Source organism: Panulirus ornatus, chromosome 21 (genome assembly GCF_036320965.1).
Source record: "Panulirus ornatus isolate Po-2019 chromosome 21, ASM3632096v1, whole genome shotgun sequence".
Lineage (NCBI taxonomy): Eukaryota > Metazoa > Arthropoda > Malacostraca > Decapoda > Palinuridae > Panulirus > Panulirus ornatus.
In genome coordinates, this window is record NC_092244.1 from 20,068,287 (window position 1) to 20,093,544 (window position 25,258).

General features: G+C 41.2%; 1 protein-coding gene across 1 annotated transcript in view; it reads left to right on the plus strand.

Moving 5' to 3' along the window:
• Positions 1–25,258, plus strand: part of Oseg2 (intraflagellar transport protein Oseg2) — a 560,852-nt gene that overhangs the window by 394,279 nt on the left and 141,315 nt on the right. Inside the window, exons 22-23 of the mRNA XM_071675913.1 lie at positions 15,228–15,382; positions 24,146–24,326. Coding sequence (XP_071532014.1) covers positions 15,228–15,382; positions 24,146–24,326 — 336 coding nt within the window. The remainder of the gene's footprint in view (positions 1–15,227; positions 15,383–24,145; positions 24,327–25,258) is intronic.

A 25,258-nucleotide genomic window follows, 5' to 3' on the forward strand; every position in this document is an offset into this window, starting at 1 on the left:
CAAGCTTTCATGTATAGGAAAGAAAGCATGTATATAGAAGAGCTTGTTTTTATGGCATCTTGGGCTTCTGTACCAAACCTGTATTGTTCATGTCTGTGAAGATAGTTTCAAGGGGAATACATAGAGTTAAGGAGCAGAATGTTATCTTCTCTGACTGACGACATGGAGTCAGGCACAAATCAGTCAAACCCCTTGTTTTTATTGTCTGTCTTGATTGACCTTTACTGGTATTTCGGTTGGGTGGAGGCTTCCCAGCTTGATCCTAGGAGAAAGGAGTTTTTCTGTTTTATAGAGACTGAATTTTTAATAGGTTTAGAAATACTGGAAGATTCTTGTAGACAGAAATCGCTTTTTGTATCACAATAGGTGGGTTGGAATCACTATGCCCACTAATCTGGTAGTCCCACCTTTCATTCATGAATGTGTCTTGAAGTATGTAGGACCAGGACTCCCTGCTGGGTGAAAACAACCTATCCCCCAAGCAGTGCTAAACTTTCATATGTAGGACAGAAAGGATTTATATAAAGGAGCTTGTTTTTAGGGCATGATTGGTTGGGTTTCTGTACCTAACCTGAATTGGTCATATCTGGGAAGATGGTTTCATTTTCCTGAAAAATGTATTTTGGGAATTATAAGAGGTAAACTAAGTAAGAAGGTTGTTAAGCCCAGCCAATCTCTCAATACCTTTTCAACGTTTGTTCATCTTAGAGTATCCTACCTCTTAAGTTTTTTCTGTTCTTGAACTGCTACATGTCTGGTAACCTTAGCTTGTAGTATACCTTAAGATTCTGTCTTAAGAGACTCATTCTCTATATTATTGTTGTGAGATACAAAAGGTAACTTTTAGCCATCTTTTTTCCAAAAGGGCCGAATACCCTGGCTAGTACAGTAAATATAAGCTAGATGATATTTTCAGTGATGTTGGGTAGGTCCAGCAGGATCAAGAGGAATCTAGGATTTGTATTATGTTGCCAAGTTTTCAGATGTTATGGCTTTTGTTGCATTGCCAAGAGTGGTTGGAGGTGTCTAAGTGCTTGGACTGCAATTGGGCCTCAGTGTTTTATATGAAAGAATGATTTGATGTCAGGGTCTGTAGCCAGTTTTAATTGCATTGCTTGTAACAGTAGGATTGAAGAGTGGGCAGGCAATTATTTTATGGATGGATTTTGTGTAGGTTTTTCAAGATTTTCACTTTAAGGGTAAGGTTGGTTTGTGGCAGTATGTTGTGAGCATGTTTGTGTGTTCCAGTAGAGGGTATTTCATTGGAATGGGTCATAAGTGATTCATGACTGGGGACAAGATTAATGTACACCAGAGTTGATTGCTTTGTATCATGCATTTCATTGTATTTAGGAAGGAATGCCAATTCTGTAGTTTGCATTTCAGTGATTAGGTTGGTGATGGTGTTATTTAGAGTTTAGATGTATACTGTGATTTTCATTGATGATGAGTGGTTCTGTTTATGCTGGATCCTGTATTTTATGAGGTGTGTAACTGTGGGGAGAAGTTAGGATTATGTTTCATTAGTATGTCCTTTTGGTGAGTGTATTTCGCTGGATTAGTTAGAGATGCTGATGAAGTGTGGGATAGCATGATTTGATGATGGGAAATCTTTAATACTAAAGTTTTAGTGCATTGTTTTTGTGTACTGTGTGAAGACTAACCAGTCCACTTTCCTGTAGTTTTTACAAATCATTTTGATGGTTGTGTGGATGGGATGGGTTAGATGGAGTATCATTAGGATGGGCAGGTGGTCAGAGGATAGTTTGTGTGGTATGTTCCAGGTGGTGCATATGTGAAAATTGGTTGCTGGAAGTGATGGACTAGGAATCTGGTTGGCTGGTTGCATAGGCTTAGGATATTGGGAGGTTGCATTGGTGTATGAGTAGTTCACCTTGGAGATCTAGCCAAGTGGGATGTTGGGTGCATATTATAGATATGCAGGAGGTCAAGAGAAAGATGCAAGGTTTGAAAAACAGGGCAAATGAGTGTTGGGGTGAGAGTATCACTAAACTTTAGGGAGAATGAAAAGATGTTTTGGAAGGAGGTAGATAATGTGCTTAAGAAAAGAGGATAGATTGGAACATCGGTGAAGGGGGCAAGTGGGGAAATAATAACAGGTACAAATGAAGTGAGGAGGAGATGGAATGAGTATTTTGAAGGTTTGTTGAATGTATTTGATGATAGAGTGGCAGACATAGGGTGTTTTGGGTGGGGTGGTGTATGAAGTGAGAGGGTCAGGGAGAAGAGGTGATGAAAGCTTTGTGGAAGATGCAATCCGGCAAGGCACCAGGTTTAGATGGTATTGCAGTGGAATTTATCAAAAAAGGGATGACTGCGGTATTGATTGGTTTATCAGTATATCTGTAGAACATGGTAAAGTGCCTGAGGATTGGCATGCATGCATGCATAGTGCCATTGTACAAAGGCAAAGGGGCTAAAGTTGAGTGTTGAAACTAGAGAGGCAAGAGCTTGTAGAGTATTCCTGAGAAATTATATGGGAAGGTATTGATTGAGAGGGTGAAGGCATGTACAGAGCATCAGATTCGGGAAGAGCAGTGTGGCTTCAGCAGTGGTAGAGGATGTGTGGATCAGGTGTGTGCTTTGAAGAATGTATGTGAAAAATATTGAGAAAAACAGATGGATTTGTATGTAGCATTTATGGGTCTGGAGAAGACATATGATAGGATGATAGAGTTGCTTTGCAGAAGGTCTTAAAAGAGTATATGGTTTTGGAGGTAAGATGCTAGAAGCAGTAAAAAGTTTTTACCAAGGATGTAAGGCCTGTGTGCAAGTGGGAAGAGAGGAGAGTTATTGGTTCCCAGTGAATGTTGATCTGCAGCAGGGGTGTGTGATATCCCCATGGTTGTTTAATTTCTTTATGGATGGGGTGTTTAGGGAGGTAAATACAAGAGTTTTGGAGAGAAGTGGGGAGTATGCAGTCTGTTGGCGATGAGAGGGCCTGGGAAGTGAGTCATTTATTGTTCGCTGATGATATAGCTCTAGTGGCTGATTTGAGTGAGAAATTGCAGAGGTTGGTGACTGAATTTGGAAAAGCATGTGAAAGGAGAAAGATGAGAGTAAATGTGAATAAGAGCAAGGTTATTAGGTTCAGTAGGGCTGAGGGACAAGTCGATTGGGAGGTAAGTTTGAATGGAGAAAAACTGGGGGAAGTAAAGTGTTTAGATATCTGGGAGTGGACTTAGCAGCGGAAGGAGCCATAGAAGCAGAAGTGATTCACAGGGTGGGGGAGGGGGCGAAGGTTCTGGGAGCATTGAAGTATGTGTGGAAGGCAAGAACGTTATCCCAGAGAGCAAACTTGCATAACTTGCAATCATCATTTCTATTTTCACTCCACACATCCTGCCCGAGGATATGGGTTTCCCCAGTCCCTAGCACATCTACGCTACAACTTTTAAACCTCTCCACAATCTCCCATGTTTTATTCTCCCCAGTCATCCCATTCTCATTCAGTGCCATCACCCTCAATTGCTTGTTCCTTTTAACCTGCTGCCACTTCGTAGCCTTTTGTGCCTCACCCTTGGCAGGTCACTGGCAGAGGGTAACTCCAGTGCATTGTTTCCAGAGGCAGCAAGGCTCAAAAATTGTCAAAATTTGAATTGATAGCACACTTTAGGTGTTTGTCCAAATCTAAAACTATTTTCCTGATGTAATAGGGCAATGCCTCCCTCTTTAGTTCCATCCCTAAGGGGTGTACTGACAAGGTCACCATGAGAAGGTGAGGTGAGACTTGGCTGCTCCAGTAAAACTAGAGTACCCCTCGAGGTGCTGAAACTCGGTACTTTTCCCAATTCTGAGCTTCTTTACTTTCCACAGTAGCAGCACCTCCTACCTCATTGGTTATGATAAGCTACTTGAGGATTGGCAGAATATATGGATAGTCCTATTGTATGAAGGCAAGGGGGGTAAAGTGGGATTTGCAATCAACAAAGGTATAAATTTGTTGAGTGTATCTGTTAAGTTGTATGGAAAAGTGGTGATTGAGAAGATGGTGGCATGCACAGAGCATCATACTGAGGGGGAGCACTGTGATTTCACAAGTGATAGATGTTTGGATCAGATGATTTCATTGAAGATTGTGTGTGAGAAATACTTACAAAAGCAGAAGAAATAGTATGTGGAATTTATGGATATGGAGAAATCATAAGATAGGGTTGATAGCGATGCTCTTTTGAAGGAGTCATGAATATATGGTGTGTGAAGAAAGCTATTAGAAGCAGTGAGTTTTGATCGAGAGAGTAAGGCACGTGTGAGAGTAGGCAGAATGGAGGATGAGTGGTTCCACGTGAAGGTGGGACTGTGGCAGGGATGTGTGATGTCACAATGGCTGTTTAATGTGTTTTTGAATCAGTAATGAGGGAGATCTTGAAGTGAGAGAGAAAGGTTGCATTCTGTTGGGAATGAGGACCTAGGAGGTGAGTCAGTTGTTGCTTGCTGATGACATGGCTTATGGTAGATTTGAGTGATAAAATGCAAGGCAGATTGATATTGGAGTTTAGGAGAGTGTGTGAAAGAAAGTTGAGAGTAAATGTACATAAAAGTAATGTTATTAGGTGTAGCTATGCAAAGGGACAAGTTATTTGGGTTGTAAGATTGAGTGGAGAAAACTTGAAGGGTGTGAAATGTTGTAGGTACTTGGGATTGGACGTGGTAGGAAATGGAAACATGGAAACAGGAACGAGTCGTAGAGGGGTGAGGGGGTGAAAGTTCTGGAAGCATTGGAAAATGTGTGGAAAGAGAGGTCATTATGGAGGTAGGTTTGTAGTCCCAGTGGTATTGTATGTACATGAAGCACGGGCTCTAGATGAAAATGTACAGAAGAGGGTTATTGTGTTGGAAATGAAATGTTTACAGAGAGAGTGTGGTGTGAGGAGGGTTGATCAAGTAAGTAATGATAGGGAAGAGAGAGGTGGGGAAATAGAAAAAGTGTGGTTGAGATATCTGAAGAGGGTGTGCAGAAATGGTTTGGACATATGGAGAGAATGACTGAAAAAAGTTTGACAAAGAGGATATATTTGTCAGAAGTCAAGGGGACAGGAAGAATGGGGGAGAGCAGTTTGGTATTGGAAGGATGGAGTGAATAAGATTTTGAGTGCTTGGGGCTGAACATTCAAGAGGATAAAAATCATGCATATGATAGAGTTGATAGAGATGCTCTGTGGAAGGTATTAAGAATATATGGTGTGGGAGGCAAGTTGTTAGAAGCAGTGAAAAGTTTTTATCGAGGATGTAAGGCATGTGTACGTGTAGGAAGAGAGGAAAGTGATTGGTTCTCAGTGAATGTAGGTTTGCGGCAGGGGTGTGTGATGTCTCCATGGTTGTTTAATTTGTTTATGGATGGGGTTGTTAGGGAGGTGAATGCAAGAGTTTTGGAAAGAGGGGCAAGTATGAAGTCTGTTGGGGATGAGAGAGCTTGGGAAGTGAGTCAGTTGTTGTTCGCTGATGATACAGCGCTGGTGGCTGATTCATGTGAGAAACTGCAGAAGCTGGTGACTGAGTTTGGTAAAGTGTGTGAAAGAAGAAAGTTAAGAGTAAATGTGAATAAGAGCAAGGTTATTAGGTACAGTAGGGTTGGGGGTCAATTCAATTGGGAGGTGAGTTTGAATGAAGAAAAACTGGAGGAAGTGAAGTGTTTTAGATATCTGGGAGTGGATCTGGCAGCGAATGGAACCATGGAAGCGGAAGTGGATCATAGGGTGGGGGAGGGGGCGAAAATTCTGGGAGCCTTGAAGAATGTGTGGAAGTCGAGAACATTATCTCGGAAAGCAAAAATGGGTATGTTTGAAGGAATAGTGGTTCCAACAATGTTGTATGGTTGCGAGGCGTGGACTATGGATAGAGTTGTGCGCAGAAGGATGGATGTGCTGGAAATGAGATGTTTGAGGACAATGTGTGGTGTGAGGTGGTTTGATCGAGTAAGTAACGTAAGGGTAAGAGAGATGTGTGGAAATAAAAAGAGCATGGTTGAGAGAGCAGAAGAGGGTGTTTTGAAATGGTTTGGTCACATGGAGAGAATGAGTGAGGAAAGATTGACCAAGAGGATATATGTGTCGGAGGTGGAGGGAACGAGGAGAAAAGGGAGACCAAATTGGAGGTGGAAAGATTGAGTGAAAAAGATTTTGTGTAATCGGGGCCTGAACATGCAGGAGGGTGAAAGAAGGGCAAAGAATAGAGTGAATTGGAGCGATGTGGTATACCGGGGTTGACGTGCTGTCAGTGGATGGAATCAAGGCATGTGTATGGGGGTGGGTTGGGCCATTTCTTTCGTCTGTTTCCTTGCGCTACCTCGCAAACGCGGGAGACAGCGACAAAAAAAAAAAAAAAAAAAATCATGCAAGGGATAGAGTTAATTGGAGTGATGGATTATGATATATAGGTAGCAATGTTCTCTCAGTGCACTGAACCATGGCATATGAAGCAGACTGGGGAAACCACGGAGAGGTGTGTAGGGAGTTGTGGTTTTGGTGCATTACTCATTACAACTAGAGACGGTGTGAGCAAATAAGTCCTTTTCCTTGTCTGCTCCTGGCTCTTCCACACTAGTGCAGGAAACAGTAAAAAATATGAAAGAAAAGGAAGATCTCCAATTATTGTTTATAATACTTTTTCTAGAGCTGAAGTGAGGCTGATGGGGTGGTAATTTGAAGCACATTTCCTGTCACCATTTTGGAAATTGATATTACATTAGCTAACTTCCAGTTTTCAGGAACTTTACCTTCCTGCAATGATCTGTTTGATATTTTGTTGTAAGGAAAAGCTAGTAGCTAGTTAGCTTTTTTCAGTATTTTTTGGGAGATATTATTTAGATCACTTGATTTCTTCAGATTTAGTTTGTTTAGATCTTTAAGTGCCCCATGGCGTTCATTATTCTCAATGTTCAGTTCTTCATTTTTGGCACCCTGAAATATGTTTTACACTTGTGGCATATTTGATGAATTTTCTTTAGAAAACAATGAGTTGAAATACCTGTTAAGAAGGGTTCCCATTACTTTTTTGTCTTGTTGATATCCAGAATCATTTAATAGTGGGCCAGTATTATTCCTGATTTCTTTGTTGTTTTTAATGTATTGAAAGAATTTTTAAGGTTCATTTTCACATTGTGAGAAATTCTTTCCAAAGATATTTTTACTGGTTCTAATTTCCATTGTATACTCTCTTTGCAATCTTATATACATTTCATGGTCATGTTTTTAGCCACTTGACCTAGCTTTTTACTTACCACTCAGTTACTTATTTGTATTTATTTATTTATTTATTTATTTATTATGCTTTATCGCTGTCTCCCGCGTTAGCGAGGTAGCGCAAGGAAACAGACAAAAGAATGGCCCAACCTACCCACATACACATGTATATACATACATGTCCACACACGCACAATATACATACCTATACATCTCAATGTACACAGATGTATACACACACAGACATATACATATATACACATGTACATAATTCATACTGTCTGCCTTTATTTGTTCCCATCGCCACCTCGCCACACATGGAATAACAACCCCCTCCCCCCTCATGTGTGCGAGGTAGCGCTAGGAAAAACACCAAAGGCCCCATTCGTTCACACTCAGTCTCTAGCTGTCATGTAATAATGCACCGAAACCACAGCTCCCTTTCCACATCCAGGCCCCACACACTTTGCATGGTTTAACCCAGACGCGTCACATGCCCTGGTTCAATCCACTGACAGCACGTCGACCCCAGTATACCACATCGTTCCAATTCACTCTATTCCTTGCACGCCTTTCACCCTCCTGCATGTTCAGGCCCCGATCACTCAAAATCTTTTTCACTCCATCTTTCCACCTCCAATTTGGTCTCCCACGCCTCTTCGTTCCCTCCACCTCTGACACATATATCCTCTTGGTCAATCTTTCCCCACTCATTCTCTCCATGTGACCAAACCATTTCAAAACACCCTCTTCAGCTCTCTCAACCACACTCTTTTTATTTCCACACATCTCTCTCACCCTTACATTACTTACTCGATCAAACCACCTCACACCACATATTGTCCTCAAACATCTCATTTCCAGCACATCCACCCTCCTGCGCACAACTCTATCCATAGCCCACGCCTCGCGACCATACAACATTGTTGGAACCACTATTCCTTCAAACATACCCATTTTTGCTTTCCGAGATAATGTTCTCGACTTCCAAACATTCTTCAAGGCTCCCAGAATTTTCGCCCCCTCCCCCACCCTATGATTCACTTCCGCTTCCATGGTTCCATCCGCTGCCAGATCCACTCCCAGATATCTAAAACACTTCACTTCCTCCAGTTTTTCTCCATTCAAACTTACCTCCCAATTGACTTGACCCTCAACCCTACTGTACCTAATAACCTTGCTCTTTTTCACATTTACTCTTAACTTTCTTCTTGCACACACTTTACCAAACTCAGTCACCAGCTTCTGCAGTTTCTTACATGAATCAGCCACCAGCGCTGTATCATCAGCGAACAACAACTGACTCACTTCCCAAGCTCTCTCATCCACAACAGACTGCATACTTGCCCCTCTTTCCAAAACCCTTGCATTCACCTCCCTAACATCCCCATCCATAAACAAACTAAACAACCATGGAGACATCACACACCCCTGCCGCAAACCTACATTCACTGAGAACCAGTCACTTTCCTCTCTTCTTACACGTACACATGCCTTACATCCTCGATAAAAACTTTTCACTGCTTCTAACAACTTGCCTCCCACACCATATATTCTTAATACCTTCCACAGAGCATCTCTATCAACTCTATCATATGCCTTCTCCAGATCCATAAATGCTACATACAAATCCATTTGTTTTTCTAAGTATTTCTCGCATACATTCTTCAAAGCAAACACCTGATCCACACATCCTCTACCACTTCTGAAACCACACTGCTCTTCCCCAATCTGATGCTCTGTACATGCCTTCACCCTCTCAATCAATACCCTCCCATATAATTTACCAGGAATACTCAACAAACTTATACCTCTGTCATTTGAGCCATCACTCTTATCCCCTTTGCCTTTGTACAATGGCACTATGCAAGCATTCCGCCAATCCTCAGGCACCTCACCATGAATCATACATACATTAAATAACCTTACCAACCGGTCAACAATACAGTCACCCCCTTTTTTAATAAATTCCACTGCAATGCCATCCAAACCTGCTGCTTTGCCGGCTTTCATCTTCCGTAAAGCTTTTACTACCTCTTCTCTATTTACCAAATCATTTTCCCTAACCCTCTCACTTTGCACACCACCTCGGCCAAGACACCCCACATCTGCCACTCTGTCATCAAACATATTCAACAAACCTTCAAAATACTCACTCCATCTCCTTCTCACACCACCACTACTTGTTATCACCTCCCCATTAGCCCCCTTCACTGAAGTTCCTATTTGCTCCCTTGTCTTACGCACTTTATTTACCTCCTTCCAAAACATCTTTTTATTCTCCCTGAAATTTAATGATACTCTCTCACCCCAACTCTCATTTGCCCTCTTTTTCACCTCTTGCACCTTTCTCCTGACCTCTTGCCTTTTTCTTTTATACCTCTCCCACTCATTTGCATTTTTTCCCTGCAAAAATCGTTCAAATGCCTCTCTCTTCTCTTTCACTAATAATCTTACTTCTTCATCCCACCATTCACTACCTTTTCTAATCAACCCACCTCCCACGCTTCTCATGCCACAAGCATCTTTTGCGCAAGCCATCACTGCTTCCCTAAATATATCCAATTTCTCCCCCACTCCCCTAACCTCCTTTGTTCTCACCTTTTTCCATTCTGTACTCAGTCTCTCCTGGTACTTCCTCACACAAGTCTCCTTCCCAAGCTCACTTACTCTCACCACTCTCTTCACCCCAACATTCTCTCTTCTTTTCTGAAAACCCCCACAAATCTTCACTTTTGCTTCCACAAGATAATGATCAGACATCCCTCCAGTTGCACCTCTCAGCACATTAACATCCAAAACTCTCTCTTTTGTGCATCTATCAATTAACACGTAATCCAATAACGCTTTCTGGCCATCTCTCCTACTTACATACGTATACTTATGTATATCTCGTTTTTTAAACCAGGTATTCCCAATCACCAGTCCTTTTTCAGCACATAAATCTACAAGCTCTTCACCATTTCCATTTACAGCACTGAACACTCCATGTATACCAATTATTCCCTCAACTGCCACATTACTCACCTTTGCATTCAAATCACCCAACACTATAACCTGGTCTTGTGCATCAAAACCACTAACACACTCATTCAGCTGCTCCCAAAACACTTGCCTCTCATGATCTTTCTTCTCATGCCCAGGTGCATATGCACCAATAATCACCCATCTCTCTCCATCAGCTTTCAGTTTTACCCATGCCAATCTGGAATTTACTTTCTTACACTCTATCACATACTCCCACAACTCCTGATTCAGGAGTAGTGCTACGCCTTCCCTTGCTCTTGTCCTCTCACTAACCCCTGACTTTACTCCCAAGACATTCCCAAACCACTCTTCCCCTTTACCCTTTAGCTTCGTTTCACTCAGAGCCAAAACATCCAGGTTCCTTTCCTCAACCATACTACCTATCTCTCCTTTTTTCTCGTCTTGGTTACATCCACAGACATTTAGACACCCCAATCTGAGCCTTTGAAGAGGATGAGCACTCCTCGCATGACTCCTTCTTCTGTTTCCCCTTTTAGAAAGTTAAGATACAAGGAGGGGAGGGTTTCTGGCCCCCCGCTCCCGTCCCCTTTAGTCGCCTTCTACGACACGTGAGGAATGCGTGGGAAGTATTCTTAATCCCCTATCCCCAGGGATAGGGGATTTGTAAGCATTATTATATTACCACCATTCGTTTAGTTTCAGACCGTATGATTTTGAAAGCAATATTCTAATAATTAATTTAACCTGTTTCCGTCATAATCATCTGTCATAAGGTCCCAGATTATGTTTGGATTGTGAACACTCTCCGACTGCTATTGCTTCTTTGTCATATTTATATTCATTTATTTTGCTTTTTCGCTGTCTCCCGTGTTAGCGAGGTAGTGCAAGGAAACAGACGAAAGAATGGCCCAACCCACCCACATACACATGTATATACATACACGTCTACACACGCAAATATACATACCAATACATCACAGCGTATACATATATATACACACACAGACATATACATATATACACATGTACATAATGCATACTATCTGCCTTTATCAGTCCCATCGCCACCTCACCGCACATGAAATAACAACCCCCTCCCCCCTCATGTGTGCGAGGTAGCGCTAGGAAAAGACAACAAAGGCCCCATTCGTTCACACTCAGTCTCTAGATGTCATGTAATAATGCACCGAAACCGCAGCTCCCTTTCCACATCCAGGCCCCACAGAACTTTCCATGGTTTACCCCAGACGCTTCACATGCCCTGGTTCAATCCACTGACAGCACGTCGACCCCGACATACCACATCGTTCCAATTCACTCTATTCCTTGCACGCCTTTCACCCTCCTGCATGTTGAGGCCCCAATCACTCAAAATCTTTTTCACTCCATCTTTCCACCTCCAATTTGGTCTCCCACTTCTCCTCATTCCCTCCACCTCTGACACATATATCCTCTTTGTCAGTCCTTCCTCACTCATTCTCTCCATGTGACCAAACCATTTCAAAACACCCTCTTCAGCTCTCTCAACCACACTCTTTTTATTACCACACATCTCTCTTACCCTATTATTACTTACTCTATCAAACCACCTCACACCACATATTGTCCTCAAACATCTCATTTCCAGCACATCCACCCATCTCCGCACAACTCTATCCATAGCCCACGTCTCGCAACCATACATCATTATTGGAACCACTATTTCTTCAAACATACCCACTTTTGCTTCCCGAGATAATGTTTTCGACTTCCACACATTCTTCAAGGCTCCCAGAATTTTCGCCCCCTCCCCCACCCTATGATTCACTTCCGCTTCTATGGTTCCATCCGCTGCCAAATCCACTCCCATATATCTAAAACACTTCAATTCCTCCAGTTTTTCTCCATTCACGTTTACTTCCCAATTGACTTTACCCTCAACCCTACTGTACCTAATAACCTTGCTCTTATTCACATTTTCTCTTAACTTTCTTCTTTCACACACTTTACCAAACTCAGTCACCAGTTTCTGCAGTTTCTCACATGAATCAACCACCAGTGCAGTATCATCAGCGAACAACAACTGACTCACTTCCCAAGCTCTCTCATCCACAACAGACTTCATACTTGCCCCCCTCTCCAAAACTCTTGCATTCATCTCCCTAACAACCCCATCCATAAACAAATTAAACAACCATGGAGACATCACACACCCCTGCCGCAAACCTACATTCACTGAGAACCAATCACTTTCCTCTCTTCCTACACGTACACATGCCTTACATCCTCGATAAAAACTTTTCACTGCTTCTAACAACTTGCCTCCCACACCATATATTCTTAATACCTTCCACAGAGCATCTCTATCAGCTCTATCATATTCCCTCTCCAGATCCATAAATGCTACATACAAATCCCTTTGCTTTTCTAAGTCTTTCTCACATACATTCCTCAAAGCAAACCCCTGATCCACGCATCCTCTACCACTTCTGAAACCACACTGCTCTTCCCCAATATGATACTCTGTACATGCCTTTTTTCCTCTCAATCAATATCCTCCCATATAATTTCCCAGGAATACTCAACAAACTTTGTAATTTAAGCACTCACCTTTTCCCCTTTGCCTTTGTACAATGGCACTATGCAAGCACTCCGCCAATCCTCAGGCACCTCACCATGAATCGTACATACAATAAATAGCCTTACCAACCAGTCAACAATACAGTCACCCCCTTTTTTCATAGATTCCACTGCAATACCATCCAAACCCGCTGCCTTGCCGGCTTTCATCTTCCGCAAAGCTTTTACTACCTCTTCTCTGCTTACTGAATCATTTTCCCTAACCCTCTCACTTTGCACACCACCTCGACCAAAACACCCTATATCTGCCACTCTATCATAAAACACATTCAACAAACCTTCAAAATACTCACTCCATCTCCTTCTCACATCACCACTACTTGTTATCACCTCCCCATTTGCCCCTTCGCTGAAGTTCCCATTTGTTCCCTTGTCTTACGCACTTTATTTACCTCCTTCCAAAACATCTTTTTATTCTCCCTAAAATTTAATGATACTCTCTCACCCCAACTCTCATTTGCCCTCTTTTTCACCTCTTGCACCTTTCTCTTGACCTCCTGTCTCTTTCTTTTATACATCTCCCACTCATTTGCATTATTTCCCAGCAAAAATCGTCCAAATGCCTCTCTCTTCTCTTTCACTAATAATCTTACTTCTTCATCCCACCACTCACTACCCTTTCTAATCTGTCCACTTCCCACGCTTCTCATGCCACAAGCATCTTTTGTGCATGCCATCACTGCTTCCCTAAATACATCCCATTCCTCCCCCACTCCCCTTATGTCCTTTGTTCTCACCTTTGGCTATTCTGTACTCAGTCTCTCCTGGTACTTCCTCACACAAGTCTCCTTCCCAAGCTCACTTACTCTCACCACTCTCTTCACCCTGACATTCTCTCTTCTTTTCTGAAACCCCCCACAAATCTTCACCTTCACCTTCACAAGATAATGATCAGACATCCTTCCAGTTGCACCTCTCAGCACATTAACATCCAAAAGTCTCTCTTTCGTACGTCTATTAATTAACACATAGTCCAATAATGCTCTGTGGCCATCTCTCCTGCTTACATACGTATACTTATGTATATCTCTCTTTTTAAACCAGGTATTCCCAATCACCAGTCCTTTTGCAGCACATAAATATACAAGCTCTTCACCATTTCCATTTACAGCACTGAACACCCCATGTATACCAATTATTTTCTCAACTGCCACATTACTCATCTTTGCATTCAAATCAACCATCACTATAACCTGGTCTTGTGCATCAAAACCACTAACACACTCATTCAGCTGCTCCCAATTCACTTGCCTCTCATGGTCTTTCTTCTCATGCCCAGGTGCTTATGCACCAGTAATCTCCCACCTCTCTCCATCAACTTTCAGTTTTACCCATATCAATCTAGAGTTTACCTTCTTACACTCTATCACATACTCCCACAAATCCTGATTCAGGAGTAGTGCTACTCCTTCCCTTGCTCTTGTCCTCTTACTAACCCCTCTTTGTCGTATACTAAGGATTTATTTCATTGCACAAAGCTTTATCGTGTTTCTTACAAAGTTTGGGATTTATAAACTATCCCAAAAATTTTTTTGGACATCCTTTTTATTAGGGCAGTGTACAGCATCTCATATGAATGGACAGCTTATTTTCTAACCACACTAGCCTCTAAATTTTCATGTACAAAGAAGAGAAAATCATCACCTGATTTATCTTTTAAGGATATATCATAATCTAGGATCACTAACTCTGCCTGATTTTTTTTTCTTTTTACAGAATTTACTTAACTATCTGATATTGCCATGATATACAGGTCCCATATATAATTGATTCTCATTTGAGCAACTATTTCATATCTATTTGGGTCATGTTCACCTCAATATGGAGTACACTACTGCTCCCAAATTTAGGAAGGTTCAGCCTTCACCTCTTTTATAGCCACAGTGGAATCAAAACACTTCTTTCTCTTGAACATTTCAGTTATAACCTCTCTCCAACCATCCCACTCTGCCTGCCTTGATGTTGCTGCCCTCTTCATATTCTACAGATATTGTGTTTGCCATTACTTTCATGAGATATCAGCATGTGACCCTGCAGCTGAAGCTTGGCCTCATGACTCATGTCTGGCTGCTGCTTCCAGTAGTTTTATACTTGGAGACCAGCTACATGAGGATTGATTATCATCATAATACCTCCTCTTTTCCTTGAACAGTGAAGCTCTAGACCATTATCTTCCTTTCTTTCAGTAACTTATATATCTTTAGGAGTTAGGTCATTTACTGTGAAACTTATTAGCAATCATAAGATTTCAATTCTCATAAACATTACCAAATTATGGTAATTTTTTTGTCTTTTCCTTTATTTTATTGTAGATGGAGGTTGCTAGGGCATATCAATTTCTTTGACAATTAGATTTAAGGGATTAGCCTACACAGTGCATTTCCCTTTCTTTTTTAATCTATAGTTATTTCTCAACAGTTTGAATTTGCCTTTGAATTAGCTCGAATAGCCATGAAGCAAAAAGTACCAGACATCCACTACAGGTGTGCTATAGCTCTGGAAGATGATGGCAAATATGCAGAGGCAGAATCAGAGTTTATACAGGCTGGGAAACCTAAGGAAGCTGTACTGATGTAAGTGTGCTTTTCTCTCAGAGTGCTAAAAGCAGATAGTCAGAATACTAAGTGCCCATATTGCTTAATAAAATCATCTTTGTAATTGACTGCCTAGCTATTGTCACCTTTGAGAGACTGCTTTTGCAGAATATAAGGAATTTCTCTCTCTCAGTAATGGCTCTTTTCTGTGGCCATATTTACAATGCAGCACCGCTTAATTGTCTGCCAATCCATCAAACCCAGCACTGTCCTTTACTCACTGCTAATTTCTTCTTGTTACATTCCTGCAATCATGAGTATTTACTCTGTTTTAACCCAGGGGATCAGGTTTTCATGACAGGAAATGCTGTATTGATCTTACGGTGTTACACAGTAAGGACATAGTTGGGGTTAAGGAAATATGTCTTTAAAAACAGTACTGTGCTAAGTTATTAACTTTGTATGTGAGGAAGTATATACTGTGATAATGAAATGGAATTGATATCTAACAGTTATCAAATGGGGTATAGTCATACATAGTATCTAGGGGTAATTTAACTGATAAATTACATTTAGGCACTACAGATAGGAGGAGGAACATGACATGGGCATGCTAGGTATTAGGGATGTTGCTTATACAGTATACATTAGGCTTACAGACTAGCTGGTCCACTACTGGTCACCTGTTTGCACAAACGTAGACAAAACCAAGCCTGGAATAGTGGGTTTTGGTACCCAAAACCCCATGTGGCTGTACAGATTTCCCTCAAGGGACACTGTTTTAATGCTAGAATACTTGTTTCTGTGCCATGCTGCAAGGGTTGATCCCTTTGGTGAGTGGGGCATAACATATTCCCCATCAAAGAGAGAGAGAGAGAGAGAGGGGGGGGGATAAAAGAATTGCCTATCTGGAAACAACATAAACAACCTAAAGGTATAAAAAGGATTGCCTATTATGATACAACTTGAACTTTGCATTGATATGTATCTGCAGAATAATTGCACTTTGGGTAACTAAGTTATTAAATAGTGTTTATCCATTATATCACTTGTTGATTCTTGTACCTAGTGTACAGGTCCATGTCACCAACACAACACAGCATAGCCTTTGGCTCATTTCATGACTATTGATAGGATGCTGTGCCCTTAACCACACCGTCTTCATGAATACATCACTGGATATATAGCATGGCATAAAGTGGTAACCACCTCTGATAACCTCATAGCGGAGCAGTTTTCATGCATGATTGAAAAGATCACCTGTAGGACATGCAGCAGTCGCATATATGAATGAGACTTATTTCAAAACATACTTATGGAGGTTTTAGTGATGGATGATTTAAATGCAAAGGTGTGTAATGTGGCAGTTGAGGGTATAGTTGGTGTACATTGGGTATTCAGTAATGTAAATGAAAATAGTGAAGGGCTTGTGGAGTTGTGTGCTGAAAAAAGACGTATGTGAGTAGGAGAGATGGTCAAAGGGCATTATTGGATTACATGTTAATTGATAGGCTGTAAGAGAGAGACTCTTGGATATTAACATGCTGAGAGGGGTAGCTGGAGGGATGTCTGATGACTGGCTTGGGGTGGCAAAGGTGAAGATTTGTAGAGGTTTTCAAAAAAGAAGAGAGAATGTTGAGGAGAAGAGAGTGGTGAGAATAAGTGAGCTTGGAGAGACTTGTGTGAGGAAGTACCAGGAGAGATTGAGTGTTGAATGGCAAAAGGTGAGAGCAAATGACATGAGGGGAGTGGCTGAGGAATGGGATGTATTTAGGGCAGCAGTGATGGCTTATGCAAAAGATGCATGTGGTATGAGAAAGGTGGGAGGTGGGCAGACTAGAAAGGGTAGTGAGTGGTGGGATGAAGAAGTAGAGTTTTTAGTGAAAGAGAAAAGAGTGGCGTTTGGACGATACTTGCAAGGAAGGGGCGTAAATGGCTGGGAGGTGTATAAAAGAAAGCAACAGTAGGTCAAGAGAAAGGTGCAAGGGTTGAAAAAGAGGACAAATGAGAGGTGGGTGAGAGAGTATCAGTAGATTTTAGAGAGAATAAAAAGATGTTTTGGAAGGAGGTAAATAGCATGCATAAGACTAAAGAACAAATGGGAACATCAGTGAAGGGGTAAGTGGGGAAGTAATAACAGGTAGTGTTGAAGTGAGAAGGAGATGGAGTGAGTATTTTGAAAGTTCGTTGGATGTATCTGATGATAGAGTGGCAGATATATGGTGTTTTGGTCAGGGTGATGTACAAAGTGAGAAGGTCAGGAAGAATGGTTTGGAAGATGAAATCCTGCAAGGCGGTGGGTTTGGATGGTATTGCAGGGGAATTTATTAAAAAAAGGGAGTGACTGTGTTGTTGATTGGTTGGTAAGGATATTCACTGTATGTATGGACCATGGTGAAGTGTCTGAGGATTGGCAGAATGCATGTATAGTGCCATTGTACAAAGGCATAGGGGATAAAGGTGAGTGTTCAAACTACAGAGGAAAACTACTGACGAATAAGTTTGTTGAGTTTTTTTCCAGGAAATGCAGGAGGGTATTGATTGAGAAGGTGAAGGCAAGTACAGAGCATCAGATTGGAGAAGAGCAGTGTGGTTTCAGAATTGGTAGAGGTTGTGTGGGTCAGGTGTTTGCTTTGAAGAATGTGTTAGAAATACTTAGAAAAGCAGATGGATTTGTTTGTAGCATTTTTGGATCTGGAGAAGGCATATGATAAGGTTGATAGAGATGCTCTGTGGAAGGTTTTAAGAGTATATGGTGTAGGAGGTATATTGCTAGAAGCAGTGAAAAGTTTTTACCAAGGATGTAAGGCATGTGTGCGGATAGAGAGGAGAGTGATTGGTTCCTAGTTAATGTTAGTCTGTGGCAGGAGTGCATGATGTCCCCATGGTTGTTTGATTTGTTTATGGATGGGGTGGTTAGGGAGGTAAATATAAGAGTTTTGGAGAGAGGGGCGAATATGCAGTCTGTTATAGATGTGAGGGCCTGGGAAGTGAGTCAGTTTTTGTTCACTGATGATACAGCTCTAGTGGCTGATTTTAATGAGAAGCTGCCAAAGTTGGTGACTGAGTTTAGAAAATTGTGTGAAAGAAGAAAGTTGAGAGTAAAATGTGAATAAGAGCAAGGTTATTAGGTTCAGTAGGGTTGAGGGACAAGTTAGTTAGGATGTAAGTTTGAATGGAGAAAAATTGGAGGAAGTGAAGTGTTTTGGATATCTGGGATTGGACTTAGCAGTGAATGGAATCATAGAAGCAGAAGTGAGTCACTGGGCGGGGAAAGGGCTGAAGGTTCTGAAAGCAATGAAGAATGTGTGGAAGGAGAGAACGATATCTTGGAGAGCAAAAATGGGTATGTTTGAAGAAATAGTGGTTCCAACAATGTTATATGGTTGCGAGGCATGGGCTATAGATAGGGTTGTATGGAGGAGGGTAGATGTGTTGGAAATGAAATGTTTGAGGACAATATGTGGTGTGACGTGGTTGGACCAAGTAAGTAATGTAAAGGTAAGAGAGATGTGTGGGAATAGAACGAGTGTGGTTGAGAGAGCAGAAGAGGGTGTGTTGAAATGATATGCGCATATGGAGAGGATGAGTGAGGAAAGACTGACAAAGAGGATATATGTGTCAGATGTGGAGGAAACAAGAAGTGGGAGACCAAATTGGAGGTGGAAGGATGAAGTGAAAAAGATTTTGAGCAGTTGGGGCCTGAACATGCAGGAGGGTGAAAGGCGTGCAAGGAATTGAGTGAATTGGAACAGGTTAATATACTGGGGTTGACGTGCTGTCAGAGGTCTGAACCAGGGCATGTGAAACGTCTGGGGTAAACCATGGAAGGGTCTGTGGGGCCTGGATGTGAATAGGGAACGATGGTTTTGGTGCATTACACATGACAGTTAGAGACTGAGTGTGAACAAATGTGGCCTTTTTTGTCTGTTTTCCTGGAGCTTCTTTGCTGAAGTGGGGGGTAGCGATGCTGTTTCCTGTGGGGCGGGGTAGCGCCAGGAATGGATGAAGGCAAGCAAGTATGAATATGTACATATGTATATATGTATATGTCTGTATGTTTATGTATTTGATTTTTTGATATGTATATGTATGTATGTATAGTGGTTCCAACAATGTTGTATGGTTGCGAGGCGTGGGCTATGGATAGAGTTGTGCGCAGGAGGATGGATGTGCTGGAAATGAGATGTTTGAGGACAATGTGTGGTGTGAGGTGGTTTGATCGAGTGAGTAACGTAAGGGTAAGAGAGATGTGTGGAAATAAAAAGAGCGTGGTTGAGAGAGCAGAAGAGGGTGTTTTGAAGTGGTTTGGGCACATGGAGAGAATGAGTAAGGAAAGATTGACCAAGAGGATATATGTGTCGGAGGTGGAGGGAACGAGGAGAAGAGGGAGACCAAATTGGAGGTGGAAAGATGGAGTGAAAAAGATTTTGTGTGATCGGGGCCTGAACATGCAGGAGGGTGAAAGGAGGGCAAGGAATAGAGTGAATTGGAGCGATGTGGTATACCGGGGTTAACGTGCTGTCAGTGGATTGAATCAAGGCATGTGAAGCGTCTGGGGTAAACCATGGAAAGCTGTGTAGGTATGTATATTTGCGTGTGTGGATGTATGTATATACATGTGTATGGGGGGGGTTGGGCCATTTCTTTCGTCTGTTTCCTTGCGCTACCTCGCAAACGCGGGAGACAGCGACAAAGTATAAAAAAAAAAAAAAAAAAAAAAAAAAAAAAAAAAAATGTATGTATGTATGTATGTATATGGGCATTTATGTATGTATGTATGTATGTATGTGTGTAAGAGTGGAAGGGCCATTGTTTGTCTGTTTCCTGGCACTACCTCACTGATGAGGGAAACAAAGTTTAAGTATGATGATAAGAAATAAGAACTTATGGAGGTGAATAGGCCTTCTTCTTATAGGGAGCACCTTTTGACTAAAACACATGTATGAACTCATGAAGGAGCTTGGCAAAATGCACATCTCTCACTTAGTTCAGGTGTAGTTCATCCTCTGTAAACACATCAGGACACATGTAAAATTGCTGCCACAAGTTTGTGAATTCAACTCCTTCCTGGAAAAACAGGTTCACTTATATATATTTTAAGACAATACCATATGAAAGGAGTTGCTCCTCGTGCAGATCCCTATGTTATTAGTTTTTAAAAAAATTTGACTTGACCAGCTGTATTTCTCCTGCAGCTCTTTTGATCCCATTTTAAAGATGTTGATATCCATATGACAAAGAAGAAATCTGTTATCATTAGCAAAACCACAGACCTACTAACAACTTTGTTAATATCATCTACCCTAGCTCCTGGAAAGCAAAGACTTTCATAATGAGATGGGTTCCAAATACATAACTCCTCAAACTGACCTCGGATGAAAGAATCACTGACCAGTTGGATCTCATGCTTGTGGTCCTCAACATCACCCAGAGCCTGAAACTGATTTTCTGTCATTATTGGCAACAAAGCAATTGTCTAAGGGGCTTAGCACCCGATTGGACCACTTGAAAGGGTAAATTTTCCTTATTAAGAGTGGAAAGATTACTTTGGCATCTCACCATCCACAGCATTGCTCCCCAACATCACTAAATAAGTCCCTGATGCTCTGAGCAAGGTGGGTTTAACAATTGCCTGATGGGCATCAACACTGTACAGTAGAGCTGTTACCTTATCAATGCCTGCATTACAAGATTATTAAAAACCAGGATGCTGAGCATTCTACTGCACATAGAACATTGTTCACTTCCTGGCATGCTGAAATATTAAAAAGAAATTATTTTTTAAAGAAGATAAGGCTCGGTAAATTATCTGAACTATGGGTTTGACCTTATGAGTGTTGTTGATGCTCCTTATGCTTCAGCCAGTGACACTGTATGTCTGCTAAGGTACAGCATTCCATCAGTTCAAATGACCTGAAGATAGTTTTTTCTTCTTTTTAGTTCTCAGTTTACTGAACTGATTGGTACTGTTAAACCTTCATACCCCCAGAAACCTCTCATCATAAGATGACAAACATGTTCTCCAGGAGGTACATCTGCCAAAGAGCTCATCAGTCCATTAGTTTGGACTTGAAGATTGATGTGGTGAAATGATACCATAGAGAGCGTTTGGTGGACATTAGCATCATGTTTAGGTGACCTACCAAAATAGTGTAGACTTAAAATGTGACTCTGTGCTGTTAGAATTAGGAAGCATAGTGACATGGTCATGGATAGTACCAAATGAATTAGGAGCAAAAGGCTGTCCAGGCCTGTCTTCTTACTTTCTTCAAAGTTAAGGAAACCCCATCATCACACCAAAAAACTCCATCATAAATCTAGGAATCTCCTTCAACAAGTAAAGAAATCTCACCAGCCATGCATGAAATTAGTCAGATATCAGACAAAGAGGCAGACAGTCCTCCCTTATCATCTCCATAACCTCTCCAGTCCTCTCTCACTTATGTATCATCCAGTCCTCAACCACACTTTTCAGGCCTGAGCTCTACATGAGTACAGGACTGTACACATTTGCAACTATAAATTATTTATGTAGAAATTTATTTATGTTCTGCATTGATTTATTTAGATACTCTTTTTTAGTATTTATTTATGTATACTTTTTTTTTTTTTTTTTTTGCCGCTGTCTCCCGCGTTTGCGAGGTAGCGCAAGGAAACAGACGAAAGAAATGGCCCAACCCACCCCCATACACATGTATATACATACGTCCACACACGCAAATATACATACCTACACAGCTTTCCATGGCTTACCCCAGGCGCTTCACATGCCTTGATTCAATCCACTGACAGCCCGTCAACCCCGGTATACCACATCGCTCCAATTCACTCTATTCCTTGCCCTCCTTTCACCCTCCTGCATGTTCAGGCCCCGATCACACAAAATCTTTTTCACTCCATCTTTCCACCTCCAATTTGGTCTCCCTCTTCTCCTCGTTCCCTCCACCTCCGACACATATATCCTCTTGGTCAATCTTTCCTCACTCATTCTCTCCATGTGCCCAAACCATTTCAAAACACCCTCTTCTGCTCTCTCAACCATGCTCTTTTTATTTCCACACATCTCTCTTACCCTTACATTACTTACTCGATCAAACCACCTCACACCACACATTGTCCTCAAACATCTCATTTCCAGCACATCCATCCTCCTGCGCACAACTCTATCCATAGCCCATGCCTCACAACCATACAACATTGTTGGAACCACTATTCCTTCAAACATACCCATTTTTGCTTTCCGAGATAATGTTCTCGACTTCCACACATTCTTCAAGGCTCCCAGAATTTTCGCCCCCTCCCCCACCCTATGATCCACTTCCGCTTCCATGGTTCCATCCGCTGCCAGATCCACTCCCAGATATCTAAAACACTCCACTTCCTCCAGTTTTTCTCCATTCAAACTCACCTCCCAATTGACTTGACCCTCAACCCTACTGTACCTAATAACCTTGCTCTTATTCACATTTACTCTTCACTTTCTTCTTTCACACACTTTACCAAACTCAGTCACCAGCTTCTGCAGTTTCTCACATGAATCAGCCACCAGCGCTGTATCATCAGCGAACAACAACTGACTCACTTCCCAAGCTCTCTCATCCCCAACAGACTTCATACTTGCCCCTCTTTCCAAAACTCTTGCGTTCACCTCCCTAACAACCCCATCCATAAACAAATTAAACAACCATGGAGACATCACACACCCCTGCCGCAAACCTACATTCACTGAGAACCAATCACTTTCCTCTCTTCCTACACGTACACATGCCTTACATTTATGTATATTTTATATTAAGTTACGTAGTTACAGTATTTTGTCTGCCCAGGAACACATCTTCAATTTTGACATTATGCTTCTGAGAAAATGTATTCATTCACTTCATACTCTTTCAATTTATTCTTAGGTTTTTAGAAGAGAATCTCAAACAGAGATCAATAAATCTCTGCACTTGATTCCCTCGGTATTTGGGACATTGTGCATGCCGCCAAGGATTGTTATATACAGAAACACCCATCTTATTTTATATCAGTTTCATTTAATTTTCTTGATTGTTAAGATTTTTTTTCAAAACATTTTTTTTTTCAAAACATCCTTAAGTCAGTTCACTATTTGCTTAGCAAATGAAAAATAGCACAAACCATTTAGACAGCGAAGTAGCTACATATAAGAAATTAATACTTGTTCATGCATTTTAGTAAGGAAAGTGTTATTTTTGTTTTTAAAATGTTTGCTGGAAAGTCGTCTTGGGGCACCCATTTGTAATGCATGAAGTAGCCAGAGATACCCATAGAAATACTTAGAGGGAAGATGAAAAGATTATGTTATGTGTGCTTGAATGTAGACACAAATTCAGTAATTACTTAATATCATTCAGATAATTATGACTGTGATATAACATATATGCTTTTTTGGGGTGGGTTCATGTGTGTGTGTGTGTGTGTGTATGTGCAAAATGTTAAGGGAGGCAAATGTCCCATCTTAACTCGATTGTGGATACCTATGGAAATGGGTCATTAGCTATAAAAAGAAGATAAAAAGGCACATGGTTGAAAAGTATATGACATGATGAATGAAATAAGATGTTGTTAATGTTAATATTTTCATTTCAGTGTTGCATATTTTGGTTATCATTCATCTCACAAATTAGTTTTTATTGATTTTATTTTGTGTATATGCTGATATTTTCACTGTCTTTGCATTTGTTTTTATATAGATTGGTACATTTCTTTTGTAATAGATAGTGTGTGCTTTTGAAATATACAGTGTTCTTTTTGACACCTTTTGAATGTTTCTTTTAGGTATGTCCATGCACAGGACTGGGAGAGTGCACAGAGAGTGGCTGAGGCTCATGATCCAGATTCTGTTGGTGATGTGCTTGTGGGTCAGGCAAAGGTGGCCTTCACAGACAGAGATTACCCACGAGCAGAAGCACTCCTACTCAGAGCTCAGAGGCCAGAGCTAGCAGTCAAGTTTTATAGGGTGAGACAATAAGATTAGAATAAATGCATTAAATGGTAGAATAGGTGGCAAGAAAATGAGATCTAGAATTAATTAGACTGCAGAATCATCAGAGTAAAGCAAGGGAAATTATGATTGTGCTTTGTAGATTTATTGCAGGAGTTTCAGAAAGAGAATTTTGTATAGAACAGTTAAGAAAGATTTTGGATGCCCAGTAGGGCTAGTTGTTTAGAACTGGTATTATTATTATTTGTATTCTGTATATGTTGCCTCTGGGAAACATTGTGCTGGAGTTGCCCTCTGCCAGCAGCCTGTCTAGAGTGAGGTGTGAAAGGTTAAGAAGCAGAACTGGAGTCCACCAATTATCCAGGGATTAGAAGGGAAGTGCAGCTGAAGGCAATGGCTCTGAATGTTAATGGGATGACTGGGGAGAGTAAAAGTAGGGAGCTTGTGGAAAATGTTAAAAGTTTAGTTTGGATGTGCTTGGGATTGGGGAAACCTATATTCTTTGGCAGGGTGTATGGAGTGAAAATGGAAGTGATGAACACAAGATGTCAAATGATGTGGGAGAGGAGTGGTATGGACTGGAATGAATGAAAATTATCAGGGAAAAGAGAAAGATGGATGTGCAATTGTGCTATCACCAAGAGTATGGGTGTTACAGAGCAAGGATGGACTGGATCAAGAATAGTGTGGATGAGAGGAAAGATTGATATTGCGAAGTATGCATGGGTAGGTGTGTATCCAACTGTGAATATGAAGACTGTGTAAGCTAAGGATGAAATGAATCATTTCCAGAGAAATTTCAGTGCCTGTATAAATGTCTGAGAAGGTGGCTGTAATGGGTGATGTGAATATGAATTTGATTTGTGATAAAATTGCCAAGATAGTTTCTGAATGGGGGATGCCTGGAGTAAATGAAAATGGAAGTTATCTTATGATGCTGTTACTGA